This window comes from Sorghum bicolor, chromosome 2 (assembly GCF_000003195.3).
Source record: "Sorghum bicolor cultivar BTx623 chromosome 2, Sorghum_bicolor_NCBIv3, whole genome shotgun sequence".
Lineage (NCBI taxonomy): Eukaryota > Viridiplantae > Streptophyta > Magnoliopsida > Poales > Poaceae > Sorghum > Sorghum bicolor.
The window spans coordinates 75,323,927-75,339,479 of record NC_012871.2 but is presented as its reverse complement, the minus strand read 5'-3'; the positions used below and the strand labels follow the sequence as shown (position 1 = coordinate 75,339,479).

General features: G+C 48.0%; 2 protein-coding genes across 2 annotated transcripts; one reads left to right on the top strand and one right to left on the bottom strand.

The window, feature by feature from the left end:
• On the top strand, positions 2,027 to 6,850 carry LOC8073136 (phosphatidylinositol 4-phosphate 5-kinase 6). Its single transcript, XM_002463275.2, has 8 exons — positions 2,027 to 3,601; positions 4,007 to 4,171; positions 4,273 to 4,438; positions 4,534 to 4,650; positions 4,763 to 4,956; positions 5,068 to 5,174; positions 5,286 to 5,373; positions 6,028 to 6,850. The coding sequence occupies exons 1-8, from the start codon at positions 2,379 to 2,381 to the stop codon at positions 6,314 to 6,316; spliced, it is 2,349 nt and encodes a 782-aa protein (XP_002463320.1). The 5' UTR covers positions 2,027 to 2,378; the 3' UTR covers positions 6,317 to 6,850.
• LOC8072247 (aspartyl protease AED3) lies at positions 12,791 to 14,541 on the bottom strand. Its single transcript, XM_002461107.2, has one exon. It carries the CDS (start codon positions 14,479 to 14,481, stop codon positions 13,123 to 13,125), a length of 1,359 nt encoding a protein of 452 aa, XP_002461152.1. The 5' UTR covers positions 14,482 to 14,541; the 3' UTR covers positions 12,791 to 13,122.

The following is a 15,553-nucleotide window of genomic DNA, read 5'->3' as shown; positions in this document are numbered from 1 at the left end:
GAAAAAATATCACCATTTTTTTAAATGCTGAAGATGGAGGACAGGAAGTACATGCCGTGCATCACTGCATGACAGAGGAACAACCACCAACACGACTGAACCGACGATCTCATTGAAGATTCACGTCTCCCTGAATAGGAATATGATACTAGTATACTTCAGATATCTGCTTTCCTTATTCTCCTTCTCTGATTGAGCTTTTGCTAGGCAGCTGGGGCCACAAGATTAGCCATATAAAGCAACAATCAGGAGGCTGTCATTAGCATACCACTTTCTAACTAATCAGGTGCTTAGTAGACCTGCACGTCAGAACATTAGGACCAAGCTAAAGCTAGCATCAGACAAGACAAGAACGAGCTGCAGCTTCTCAACACTTGCAGCTGCAATGCAATGCGCCTGAAAGAAGGACGCTGGACCGGCTGGCAGGTGCGCCTAGATACAGTGACAAGACACGGGACCATTTTTGCCCATTTTTGAGAATCTGATCCAAACAAATCAATTTTTTTTACCGGTTGTTGCGAGATTCTTAAAAATCAAGAAGCTGTTGCTACTTAACTTTTACCAATTTCTTGTGACACTATGAGCAATAAATAAATCCAGATTCTCAAAACTGGGGATCCAACACCTCACCAGTTGTTGCTCATGATCCAGAATTTGAAAAAAATAGAGACAAAAACTGTTTTTTAAGAATATGAACTCATCCAAACAGGAAGAGAGAAGAAGGGTAGGCTGCTGCCTGCTGGCGACGTTGAGGGAGAGCATTTCTGCCGGCTGCAGCTGCTTGCAGCTTGTTGAGGGACCTGACCATGACCTGGGGCTCCTAGCCGGCCTAGGAGAAAGAGGCGGAGGCCGCCACCTCGCGGACAGACAGCCAGACAGGCCACCTAAATTAAGCCAAGAAATGGTTAACTAGTTGGTTGGCGCTGCTAATTGAGCATAGGGACAGCGCTACTGCCCAAAACCTCTAGCCTTTTGACGGCTTATTAATTGAAAGGACAGGCGCCGGCACAAACTGATAACAAACCACCGTGGTAACCAAGTCAGTAACCACTCATGCTCCAACCCCCCAAACCCTTCAAGCCTTGAGATCCAAACACGTGATGCTAGAAACCAATACCCCAAATCTCAGTCCTCCACCCACCTGTTCTCAACACTCTCAATTGGTATGTGGAACCTTTCGCCTAGAAATTCTACCTTTCCAATCCCAATCTCAAGCTTTTTCTCAACCATGTATGCTAAAATTGACAATGACCCTCTCAAGTGACAGCACCAAAGTTTCTAACACCATAAGAGAGGGCTAGCGACATAGTATAGAGATGAGAGCGAGGCTTTCCGGCAATTGTAGGTGGAGAGACACGTAGTGTCTGGATAAACTGGATTCTATTAGTAGCATTGTCTCAATCCAATGACATTGCTGCAATGCACTCTACATAGGTGATATAACCACGGTTGATAATAAAGACTAATCAAGACTAGGTAAACATCGTGGAACTGGAAGTAGTACAACATTAAAAAAACATGTATAGAGAAACTAGCTTGCTTAAAGAGAAGAAGTTTGCTAATCCCTCCATTCCAAAGTGTAAGATATTCTAGCCTTTTAATATATAAATTTTACTATATTTCTAGACATAATCATCATTATTCTTCGATTGAGTCAGATTTTATTAAATTTGACTATTTTTCTTAGGAATTAGTATTACTACTTAATATTCCAAAGTCCAAATGAGTGTACTATGAAGATATATTTCATAGTGAATTTAACTAAAATAAAATGACTGACTAATTTTATAGAAAATAAAGTTACCATTTATTGACTCCAAATGAGCGGATTGTAAAGATATATTCTATGGTGAATCTATAGTAGAGTATTTATTGTTATAATATTTGTTAAGTTAAGATTTATTAACTATATCTTGTATTTTTTAGAGAAATTAACTATATATCTTGGTGGAAAAATAAGATTATCTCTAGGGTAAGGGAGTACTTGTAAGTGTCAAAGTAGGCCTTCCTCCTTCCTCTTCCCCCACCAGGCCACCAGTACCATCCTCCACCACCTCCATTCTTCCTGTTTCACCCTTGGCTCTGCCTCTGTTCCCCCACTTCCTGCTCCTGCCCGTCCCCAAAACACATTTCTTTCCTTGCTTGCTTTCCTACCTTCTAGCCCGCTTGCGTGTATCCGCTCATTCCTCACCATTACATCCCTTTCCCCCCAACAATGCCGCCGTGGAGGCAGCGCGCGCGCGGCCTCCGGCGGTGCTAGATCCGCGGCCAAGCACAGCGACGAGCGCCGAGGGTACCGGGCGAGGACCTCGAGCGCCGGCGGCGAACAGGAAGGCGAAGAAGAAAGGCGTGGCCGCCGGGACAGGCGGGGGCGTCCAATGCACGAGCACACCCGTGCCAGGGCGTGGGACTGGGAGGCGACGGTGCGCAAGGTGCAGCATCCGCAGCCCGTGGGCAGGCGCCGGGTGTCCCCGATGTTGGCCGCGGACGACTCCGAGACGGCGTCCTCCTCGGCGTCGTCGTCCTCGTCGTCCGGCGGCGACGACGGTGAGCACGTGCACGGCTACGTGGAGCGCGGCCTCCCCAACGGCGACTTCTACACGGGCCAGTGGCGCGGCGGCGCGCCGCATGGGGCCGGCAAGTACCTGTGGACCGACGGGTGCATGTACGAGGGGGAGTGGCGGCACGGCAAGGCCACGGGGCGGGGCAAGTTCTCCTGGCCGTCGGGCGCCACCTACGAGGGCGAGTTCAAGGACGGGTTCATGGATGGCCCCGGCACCTACACCGGCGCCGCCGGGGACACCTACCGGGGGTCCTGGTCCATGAACCTCAAGCACGGCAACGGCAAGAAGAGCTACGCCAACGGCGACCAGTACGATGGCGAGTGGCGCGCGGGGCTGCAGGACGGCGCCGGCCGCTACACCTGGCGCAACGGCACCGAGTACACGGGCCAGTGGCGCGCGGGGCTCATCCACGGCCGCGGCGCGCTCGTCTGGTCCAACGGCAACCGCTACGATGGCGGTTGGGAGGACGGCTGCCCGCGCGGCCACGGAACCTTCCGCTGGGCCGACGGTAGCGTCTACGTTGGCTACTGGACGCGCGACACCCCCACCGGCATTGTCCAGCAGAAGGGAGTCTACTACCCGTCCCCGGCGGCATCCTCCCCGACGGCGCGCGATCCCCGCGACGTGTTCGCCAGGGACCTTCCGGGCTTCGTGGCCGCCAGCCCCGACTCCGCGTCGCCGCACAAGTCACGCGCATCGTCTGGGATCAGGGCGGCCAACGGGCGGGCGAGCTCAGTGTCCGGGTTGAGCAACAGCTCCGGCGGCGACAGGAAGTACGACAAGATTTGCATTTGGGAGTCCGACGGCGACATCACGTGCGACATTGTGGACGGGCCCGCCTTGGGGGACGGGGCGGTGACCGCGCGGAGGAGCGGGAGGACGGACGACGGCGTTGACGACCGGAGCCTGCCGCCACCATCGCCGGCACCGCACGTCACACAGTGGGTGCCGCCTCGGGAGGCGAAGCGACAAGGGGAGACCATCGCCAAGGGACACAAGCACTACGAGCTTATGCTAAACTTGCAGCTCGGGATCAGGTGCGTGGAGTTCGTTTGCCTTCGATGGCTGTATTGACAGCCAATTTGGGCCTAGGAACTTTTTGGTCGAGCAATTCTGAGATTTGAGCCTGTTATTTTGGCATCACGTAATGACAGAGGGTTTTGAATTGAATCTTAATTGATGACTCTGCTCATTGAGAAGGTCTAATTTGGGAACCTTGACATTTGAATCATCAAAAGAGTTTTGCTTCAGGCTACATAGCGGTTTAGAAGTGGATTTCTAGGTGGCTGGTCTCATTTCTGTTTTATTTAATAAGTTAATAACCCTTCCATGTGAATTTTCCACCGATAAGACATGATGGTGTGTGATTATTTGCCAATTTTGTTTCATGTTTTCTCCATACTTGATTGAATTCTCTTGCCTCAACATTCATATCTGGACAGGCATGCAGTGGGGAAGCAAGGCCCAATTGTGCTTGATCTGAAATCGTCTGCTTTCGACCCAAAGGAAAAAGTATGGACGAAGTTTCCTCCTGAAGGCTCAAAATACACCCCTCCACACAATTCTTGTGACTTCAGATGGAAGGATTACTGCCCACAGGTCTTCCGGTTCGTCATCACTCCCTTGATAAAGATATATGATCATGAGACAACATGTTCCTTTGCAATCATTCTTATCAATGGACCATCTGTTCTGAACTGGATCGCAGGACGCTGCGCAAGCTGTTCAAGGTGGATGCTGCTGACTATATGCTATCGCTATGTGGAAATGAGGCTCTCAGGGAGCTTTCATCTCCTGGTAAGAGTGGAAGCTTTTTCTACCTAACAAACGATGATCGGTACATGATAAAGACGATGAAGAAATCTGAAGTGAAGGTTTGTCCTTTGTAGTTCCTTTTGTCTATATGTTGTTTCATAGTAAAGGCTATATGTTTTTATGTTGAATAAAATAAACACATTTTACACTGCAGATGCTTCTGAAGATGCTCCCAGCTTATTACAATCATGTCCGGGCATTTGAGAATACTCTAGTAACCAAATTTTTTGGTCTGCATTGTGTCAAGTTAGCTGGAGCAAATCAGAAGAAGGTTAGAGATGATTGCAGCAGTATAGTTCTCCATCCATAACATTAACATAGACATTGTTTGCTAACAGTGATAACTTATGCACTTTTTTTTTCTGTTGCTGTTCCAAAACCAGGTTCGTTTTGTCATAATGGGAAATCTATTCTGCTCGGAATATCCAATTCATAGGCGTTTTGATCTCAAAGGTTCATCTCTTGGCCGCACAACTGATAAGCCACAGACAGAGATAGATCAGTATACAACTCTGAAGGATCTCGACCTGAACTTCATCTTCAGATTGAAGAAGCAATGGTTTCATGAGTTCCAAAGGTGCTCATACTATGTCCCGTGTTCTACATATGGTGTCTTATTAGTGCTTTTAGAAATCATGGCATTTGTTTGTCCATCATGTCAATTAAGATGTTACAAATGTTTAAGCAGGCAAGTGGACAGGGATTGTGAGTTCCTTGAGCAGGAGAAAATTATGGATTACAGTCTTCTTGTTGGCGTACATTTCATTGATAACAGAGAGAAGCTTCTGACTGAAGGTTGGATGGAAAACCCTGAACACTTTACCTGTTTTCTTATATAACGCCTTAGCCATTTTTTAGCATGGTAGTTTTTTTTTTTATCTTACAAGGCAAATTGTTTGATTGAAGGTTGCATTGACTATGAAATCATCAATGACATACCAACACCTCGTCTTTCAAGAGGAAATACAGATCGGTTTCTTGCTGATCCAAACAGGTAACTAGACATTCAGTTACGTTTATCTGTTCTTTTTCATACTTATGAGGTAATGGAATGCGACCTGCAATCAGAATAGTTATGATTCTGTGACATCAAGCAGTCACGATCCTTATGTCATATTTGGTAGTAGGATTCGTACCAGCAATCTTCAAATATTCTATGCCAGTACGGTTCAAGGATATTTAAACCTTTTGTTTAAGCAACAGTTTTCAACTCCCTTAGCACTTTTTCTTTTGTGAACACACCTTATGAAATAATTTTTGTCATGGTCTTGAGAAGTGAGACAGAATAATTGAAGATGTAAGAATGCAATCATTACTTTGTGACCCATTCAAAATCGAGTGTGTCCACATAGTTCATGCCCACCATGACTTCTAGGTTCTAGCCAGAACAAGGCATCTATGCTAAGAGCCTAAGACCCTGTGCCCCTATCAGTTCCTTTCTGTTAATGCATCTCAGCTGTTCTTGAATTGATTTGTGTGTGTGTGTTGTGGGGGGGGGGGGGGGGGGGGGGGGTGCGTGTGTGTGTGTGTGTGCGCGCGCGCGCACGCGTGTGAGTAGTAATATAATTTACTATGACATGGAACGTCTCTCCTGATCCATGCTATTTCACTTTGTACTTATTTTCTTCTGAATACTGTGAATTAACAGGTTTCCTAAAATCAAACTTGGGGCCAACATACCTTCCAGAGCTGAACTCACTGCTCGTAAGAGCGATTGTGAACTGCAGCTGATCGGAGAGCCAACTGGAGAGTACTATGACGTTATATTGTATTTTGGAATCATAGACATACTTCAAGATTATGATATCAGCAAGAAGCTTGAGCATGCATACAAGTCTTTCCAGTATGACCCAACTTCTATATCAGCAGTGGACCCAAGGCAGTATTCCAGAAGGTTTAGAGATTTCATATACAAAGCGTTTCAAGAGGATGGATAGACAGCTGCAAACACGTCGAAACTTTTGAGATGCTGCAGCTCTCATGTGTAGGTGAACTTTCAAATGTCAAAGCAAAGCTGAAGCCGGGCACGATGCAGCTGGTTATCCCCACACAAAAGGATGACTGGAGCGTCAGTGGAAGCCATCTGGGTGGTAGAGTTGCTGAAAGCCGGCCGTTATCATTGTCTTCCAGAAATCGTCTGTCTGGCACTAACGTAATATACATTTAGCCATATACATACATATATATATAGCTCATCACTAATACTTTGTAGGGTAGGAGATGTTTAACTTATAGATTCAGCTCACAGATAGAAAGATTGTAACACAAGCGCAAGCCAGTCCGGAGATGTAAATTTTTTTTACCCGAGGTTAGCTTGTACCTTCGAGGCACAATTCTTTTGCAACTGTCTTCTTGATTGCATCCTCTTAACTTATCGATAGGGAAACCCTTGGGAGATGAGATCGCTGCAATGTACAGAGCTTTTAGTGACCTAGAAATGATAGCTCAGTTTTGTTCCATTTTTCTGGAAATGAATTATCATGCTTTGGATATTTGCTAACTTCCAATGATGCAACACTGGGATGGGGGCCCTGGATGGACTCAGTGGCTGCTGAGGCATCAGCATTTGGTTGGAGTGCTTTAGAGTCACCCTGTGATGATGGCCTGTGTGCATTGTTGAGCCAGGACACAGATCGATGGAGCAATGTCTCGCATTTTGTGTAACTTGCTCCCTTCCCTGCAATGAAAAGGACGGCCAGGTAGGTGTTGATCCTGCACGTATTACCCCCCTACAACTTGGCAAAATGGGCAGTTTTGTACTACTCTGTTTTGCAGATTGGTAATCGGACCAGCGGTCACTGTCCATTGCTCTCTCATGCCTGCTGATGCTGAATGGCGTTGCCTGAATCCTGATGCCATTGGAGGATCTATCGCATTGGCAGGTCTCAGGTGCAATAATGCAATGCAGCATGTACATGCTCAGCATTGCTTATCTGGACCATCCAAATGTGCTCTGAGATTCGTGTTGCTGCACTTCTCTCAAATGTGTTCACACTTCTCTCCCCTGTTTCACACATCTCGATGCATATTCAACGGTATAGATAAGCAATGCCCAGCATATACACCCTAAAAAACTGCCTTTCAGCAGGTGTGGATGGATACTATTGGATATGCGTGTCAGTCAGTCAGCCTGCACCTTTCAGTCACAGTCATGCACAAGAACCTGGATGCCATTTTGTGCTCCTCCCCCAAGCTATGATTGGCCAGAGAACACTTTGCAAATGACGTGGATTCAAGTTCTCAGAAAGTTGGAGCCCATCTTTGCATTGCAGGTGAAAACAGCACTGCAACTGGCCAACTGCAAAGGTGCACGGCAAAATCCACGGTTCATAGTTTTTTTGCAAAATGCATGCCTGTGGCGAGCATTGGTCTCTGACTTTATGTGTATTTTTAAATGCCTCCTGATCTTCCTATGATGCTGCAGCATGACAGCCCCTGCATATCCTAACAAACAGGCAGAACCAGAACCAGATCAAGCTAATACTAATATAAAATTAGGGCAAGAGCTGAAAAGATGAGACAGTTGTGTCCCCCATTTTCTGTGCGTGTGTCTCTGTGTGGTTGATGAGTTGTGGCCGGCAACTATCAACACCGAAGCTTCTGTTGGGCGCGCGAAGGCTGCCGATTGGTCGCCGGCGATCCTGTCAACGGGAAATTTTAAACGGGAGATTTAATAAAGCAGCTGGTAGGATGATGACGGAGCATAATAAAGTTGCATCCGATGAGCCAGCATGTTAAAAAAAAGAATTGCTGACAACGTGAAGAGAAAAGGGACCTGGGTATTTTTCTTTATTATGGATAGGATATTGCATTTGCATGTTGTGTGTGTATACCTGCAAGAATCTGCAATGATTGTGTGTGTTGCGTGCATGTTCTCTACCAAATCGTGTACACGCGTTTGTATAGCAGCAACGATATGATCTGTCGGTCCATTTTTTTTTTGTCAGGGTCGTTTCGGTCATTATATTTGTTTTGCAATAAAAGAGAAAAATGATGTGAAAATGAGAAAGTTGCTGACTCCTCACGGCCGCTGTCATGTTCGCATTTGTCAGCAGCGCCGGGACTCACGCCTGTGACTAACGCTGGCCCCCCAAAAGGCAAGCCGAGAGAAGGATGAACAGAACAACTCCTCAGCAAGGGAACCGGAAATGCATGGTGTGGTCCAGAGAAACCCAGTCCCCAGATAAATGGAAGCTGCCGCGTGATCATAGTAGCACTCCCAAAAGAAATGCAAATTATGACAGTACTACACACGATGGTTTGTTCGTAATATACTTAGTTCTATTATATGCAAGTCCCTCCTAACCTTGGATGATAGTTACTGTATGCAAGAGACTATTACGAGAGGGACAGGGTGGTAAAGCGACATGGTACCTTCGTCCTTTCGTATGTCTCTCTGCTGCTGTCTTGCTCGCCGACCTTTAACTTTTTGACCCTGTCGTGCATGCGTCTCCTGGACTCGTCAGCCATGGGAGAAGGCCGGCGGTCGGTGCAGTGCGTTGGTACTGAAGCAGCTAGTAGCTTTCTTCATCCCCGAGGTTAGAAAACGGGCGGCTGCCGTGCTCAGCTCGTCGTCAAGGACAAAGTTACCAGCACCACTCCAGTGTCAAGTGCACTACTAGCCGGGCGGCAAATCCGGTCGCGCGCTTTGCGACCTGCGTGAGCTCCCAGAGTCCGTCCTCCGAGCCGATCCTCGCAGCACGCAACGCAGGTACCTTTGAACTTTGGACGAAGGCAGACGGCAGGTGCACGCTGCACAAGGCGATGCTGCGTGCATGGATCAAAGCTTTATTGTTTGCACAACGATGGTGGTTTCCAAAGATCGGAAGCTGAGAGTCCTTGGTTTCTGGAAGTTAGCTTGCCTTGTCTTGCTCGCTCGGTAAGGATAGCTGTTTGGTAGGTTCACAAACGCTTGCTTTGCGCAGGAGAGCCAAATCGGCTCGCCCTCATGTGGGCTATCTTCTGGGTAAGGCTCTGACCAGGTGAGGAAGGATCAAGAAAAGTTCCATGTATAGGCCAGGTGCTCTCGTTCCCTTGCCGAGAGCACCGGTGGCTCCATTCTCACTCATAGTAAGTTGTTTGAAGTCGCAGAAAGTAGTCGAAGTTGATTCGAAAAATAAGACCTCAACAATCACTAGGAAGAAGCGAGCAGTCGCAAAGATGGTCCGAAAAACATGATTGCCCGTACATCCGAGTAAGTGTCACACATGCAAACAACGATTCCATAAACCTACTCTCCCAACTCTTCGTGTGCGCAGAGGATCAGGACATGGAAACAAAGCAGTAGTGAGAATTGTACCTTTTACCTCTACTCATGGGCTTAAACAATAAACCCCATTAAGAAACACTATATTGAGCCTTTGAGATTTATTAGAATTTCTTTATATAAATTCTAACACTAACACTATCATAAAGCCGACAAAGCCCTAAAAATGTCTCTCCGTGAACCCACAAATAGACTTAATTTGACTTATTATCAGCATAGCCCACAAAGTAAATGTATTTTATGAGTTCACGGACAACCTATCTTGCATCTCTACTCTTTCTATTTTTCTATTCCCTCCATCCCAAAAGGATACAATCTTGGAGGTCTGGATTAGATTAATTTTTTAAGTTAACATTCATAACTTGTTGAAAATTGTAAATGCCCTTAGATTTTTGTATATATATGGTTGAATTTGTTGGTCGACTTTCTAAGAGGCTGTGGGCTGGGATTGAAGGTAGGAAATGTTCCTTTTGGCTGTAATCAGAGACTTTTTTTTCTATATGTTATCACGCTCGGTTTAGCTTTTTCAAAGTATATATAGCTTTTTTTTGTTGAGTATATATAGCTTTTATTATGTAACTAGATATATTATATATCTAGTTGTGTAATAAAAGCTATGTATTTAAAATAGGCAAAACAATCTATAAATTAGAATCGATAGAGTAGTAATTTAGAGTGCTTCATGCCCAAGAGCAAGGGTCTGTTTTTGTTTGTTTGGTTATTTTTTTAGGGGAATGCACAAGAGTCAGGTGCCACACGAAAGCTTCATAAACTTGCTGCTACTACAAATACTGGAACCGAAGGTCAAGAAGTGACAGACGAGACGAGACGAGCCCTTGGTGGACTGGATCGAGCTCTCGCTGACGCAGTCACAGCGCACGCAGCCACAGCCGCTCCCTTTGTTTGCGAAAATTTTTAGTTTTGCTTACATAAAATTTTCGTTTATATTTTATAAACAAACTAAATTTAAAATATTCATCTCTTAAATTATAGATAAATTATATAGTTAATTTTTATTTATAAATATATTTAATATTTTATGCATAATGAAAGATCATAAAATTTTTTGCAACTAAACCAGCCCCGAGAAACGAACAAAGTGGGCGCGACAAATGGTGCTGGATCATGTCATGGATTGAGCACGACAGCTAGCTAGGAACGAGAACAGCAAGGGACACAAATTGGTGGGCAAGTGCAGCCGTGCAGGCGATATGATACGGATGCCGAGGCTGACGCCCTTGCCGGCCGCTGGAACACAACACGATTACACGAGCTGATGTCCGCTCGCGCTCCGGATGGAAATCGCCAAAAGATACTCGTAAACACGAACAGGTTAGGCCCTGTTTAGCAGAAATTTTGCAAAAAAAAAAGATTATTTGTCGTATCGAATCTTACGACACATATGAAATATTAAATATAGATTAATTAAAAAACTAATTATACAGTTTGTTTTTAATTTATAATACAAAAACTTTTGTGCCTAATTAATCCATAATTGAACAATATTTATCAAATATAAACGAAAATGCTATAGTATGTATTTTGTAAAAAAAAAATGCAACTAAACAAGGCCTTAGCATGTTTGCTTTGAGCTTATCTGCTGAATCTGCCAGCCATTTAACAGTATTTTTTTCTCATAATAAATTAATAAATAGTACTTTTAGTCATGACTTTTTAAATAAACGAACATGCTTAAAATGGGCATAATAACGAAGAAATGACCAGGACGGGTTCATATACGGTGATACAAAAAGTCGGAGACGCTGGGCGGGGCCAGCCAATGGTTACCATCATCTCAAAACTGCTTCTAATATGGTCAGGGAGGTATATAATTTCAACAGTTTTAAAAGTTGAGGAAGATAATTTGTCTAACTTAAAAGTTTAGTAAGAAAAAACGGATTTTTGCAGAAATTGAGTGAGAAAAATGGACTAGCAACAATTCGGACTTCCAATGGTCTCGGACTCTTCTGAATTTGGAGCCAAAATGCCCATCTCTCAGTCAGGACCACTTCACAGCCCATCTGAGTTATCAGTTTCCAGGCCAGAAGCCCTCACCCAAGAAACAAACGCCAACGATCTGTGTGGCCGTGTGGGCTGTGGTCACGCCGACACATATATGAACATTCTACCTTTCACTTTCACACTATGAGTTTCTCTCTTAAAAAAAACTTCCGGCAACCATTTTTCTGGTCAGACTCATTTAAATTATCTTCCTGTTCCTATTCTAGCTTAACATGCTTTTAAAGATGAATTTGTCTTTTCTTTAGTAAAAAAGTTACTTAATAGAGTTTTTAAACCACGGAAAATTCTCTTACCCCCGCCAAAAAAATAGAGATAGATTGTGATATGACAAGTGCAGATAAAATATTTAGAGCTCTCGAAAACATCTTTAGAAACTCTAAAAATAGCTTTAGCACTACAAAAATAAGAAAAATATCCAAATACATCTAGAATATTCTCAAAACATTCTAATCTGTATAAACATGTTTCCCATACTTTACACGGCAAAACATGAGATGCGACAAGCAACAATGCAACATACATCTTTGAGCACTGCAAGCTCGGTAGCATGGACACCTCTTTGTAACATTTGTTCTATTCCCTTTTTAAACAAAAAAATCTAGGGGAATCCCCCTGCTGAACTTTAAAAATTAACAATGGAACATTCATTAATGTTGAATGTATTCATACAAGTTGCATGTTTGCAAAAAGTTTTGAAATACAATTACATATAAATTATAATGTTTTAGTGATTTTGTAAAAAACTTCAATATACTTTTCCATTTTTCTGGAGCTAAATATGTTTTTTCAAGATACCCAACCTCACTTGTGACTACATTGTGACTCTGGGTGTGTCACCTATCAGACGCCGGACCGGAGAACTGAGATTTACTTCATCTATTCTAAATTATAAGTTATTCAATTTTTTTTGAATCAAAGCACTAAAGTTTTTGACCGAAATTATAGAGAGAATTATAAAAATTTATGACATAAAATAGGTATACTAAAAAATACAGTTATTGATTGAAGAATTTATATAAACTTGGTCATGAGATATTTCGACTTTCTAAGAAAATCAGAATGACTTATAATTTATTAGGACAAATGGAGTATTAGCCATATCAAGCCTAAACGACGTCCATGCTTAACCCAAAATTGAAATATGCAGTACATTATTTAAACACCAATCTTTCAACCTCTAAACCACATAATTTGAACCCCAATCTTTCAACCCCTAAACCACATAAACGCCAGTTTTCACGCAAGCGACTCGTGAAAGTGAAATACATATGGTAATTCTGGAGAGCATCGAGATTACACTGACCGGTAAAAATGGAAAACAAAAATCACTAAAATACTAATCACCCACACCAACAGCCGTGCATGACACCCACAACCGTAGAACGCAGGTTAAACTAAATAAACGTACGTAATTCGAATCCGGGCCCTGCGCAGGCGAGCAAACAGCAAGCTAAATCAAACGGCGGTGCAGCGCTCGCGCGCGAAGCCAACGCGTCCGTTGGGCACGTCGAAGAGGACGCGGTGGTTCTGCTGCTGCATGCTGGCGATGACGTTGAGCACGGTGTTGACGCCGTCGGGCGCCGCGGCCATGGCCAGGCAGCTGATGGTCCCGTACGTGCTGTGGATCACCACGTTCTCCTCCGGCAGCGTCACCTGCATGCCGTCGAACAGCAGCGTCACGGGCGGCCATGCGACGGCGGTGGTGTTGAAGCACGTGTCGAAGCCTCCCAGCGAGGACACGGGTGCGCCGACGCGGCGCCGGACCTCGTCCCGCACGGCCACGTACGCCGGCGCCACCAGCCGGGTGAACATGGTGCCGGAGTCGAGCACTGTGCCCGCCCCCGTCGCCGGGTCGAACGCCAGCGCCGGCGGCGGGATGGGCACCACCTTCCTGCCCACGCGGATGCCGGTCATGTTCACGTAGTAGAGCGACGACCGGTGCGGGTTCGCCAGCAGCGGCGTCGTCTTGATGCGCGGCGGCTGGCCGTTGCGCCCGAGCCGGAGCGTCCCGGAGAAGTTGAGCGACTTGAAGCTTGGGAGGCAGTACGAGAAGGTGCCCTGGTACATGTCCCTGGTCTGCGACAGGAACGACAGCGGGCCGCGGCCGAGCCCCAGCAGCCCCTGCGGCGGCGCGGCCGTGCCGGTGGCCTTCTGCAGGCACCCGAAGGTGTAGGTCTTCACGGCGTCGCCGGCGACGGCGAGGGAGTCCTGCGACAGCGCCGCCTGCAGCGAGGAGTCGGCGTACGTGAGGCTGAAGCCGCAGGCCTTGCCGCCGGGCGGGCACGCGGCGTTGGGCGCCTGCGCGCACAGCGGCGAGCCGCAGGGCACGGAGCGGTACGAGGTGGACGCGGCCGGGTCGAATGGCGGCGCGGACGACGTGGGGCAGCCGGCGCAGCCGGCGCAGGGGATCCACGCGGCGTCGTTGCTAGTGTCGACGGCCAGGAGCAGCTGCTGCGGCGGCGTGCCGAGGCGGGCCCGCACCACGTACGTGGGCGTCTGCAGCAGCTGCCGCCCCGACGCGATGGGCGCGTACGCGCGGGCTTTGCCACGCGCCGCCAGCGAGTCCAGGTACAGCAGCCGCGACGCGTCACGCGACGCCTGGTCCGCTAGGAACCCCGCCCAAGACGGCGCCGTCGTCCCAGGGCCCAGCGGCGAGCACGGCCCGAACGCGTGCGACACCTGCAGCGTGTTCCCGGCGTCCGGCGGCGTCGCGGGGCACGACGAGCTCGGGCTCGAGTGCGACGCGGCCGCTCCGCCGGCCGCGACCACCACCACCAGAAGAAGCACCGACAGCATCCTAGTAGCACCGGTCATCTCGAGCGAGGCGAGACTGCAAAGAATGCCTCGACGCGTGGCGACGAAGCGAGTGTGCGGGACGGACGGTGGCGCGACGCCGTGGGCTTATATAGCGGCAGTGCACGTGAGCGCCACTGAGGTCTGGCGACTGGCGACGCGCGCGCGCCATGGCGCGCCCGTGATGTTTGGCGTGGACGGACGTGTCGGCTCGCCGGCCCGTACGTAGTGCTGGCCAGGCTGCGTGCAGTACCCGCGACAGTGCACGGCTCGCCCGGGACCAAAGCTGCGGCAGCTCGTGAGCGCAGGCTGTCGCTTCGGGCAGCGGACGCGATCCACGTCGGTGTCCAGTTTCACGGTGGCTCGTCACAGACTCACAGGAGGCTTGTCTTGGCGCGGCGGTGCCCACGTGGCATGTACGGTGGTCGCAGGAGTGCAGGACGTAGACCTGGCTCATGGGCTGCCGTCTCTGTGCCGAAGGCCGGCCGGTGCATGGACTTGGTGGACTGAGTGTACTACCATCCGGGATGCTCCCCGGGGACGGTAACTGTGTGTGTGAGAACTAGCGTGGCATTCTGTTCTGGACGGGACGATCGAGATGCCGAATCGAGAATGGCGCTGCGGAGTAGCCGCCTAGGTTAGAGACAGAAATGGATCCGCGCCGAGCACGCCGAGTCGAAAGTCACTTGGGCCACAAGCCCACAGAGCCTGTGGTCGCCGCAGCGCGGGCCCGTCGCCCTGCAGGTGGGCCACGGGCAGCGACCACGCCGGCAGGCAGCCCGGCATTGCCGGATGACGCGCTAGTCAGTTTTTTTTTTCTTTTTTTTGGATTGACGTGTCATCAGTGAAATAAAGCTGGTGCCGTGGAGTTGGCTACGTCGGCTTGCACCGCCGTCTCGGGCTCACGCACGCTCGCGCCAAGGCGAAGCCGTCTGCTTGTGGTTGTTCCGGGCATCTGGCCACACAGGTACGACGCGCGCACGCCATGGGTCCTTGGGATCTTGGACTGGTGTCGCCTGTGGGCGCGGTCGGCACACCGTGCATCCAAACTAGATCGACCAAGCACTGTAGTTACCTCCTTGCCCAGCGCTAG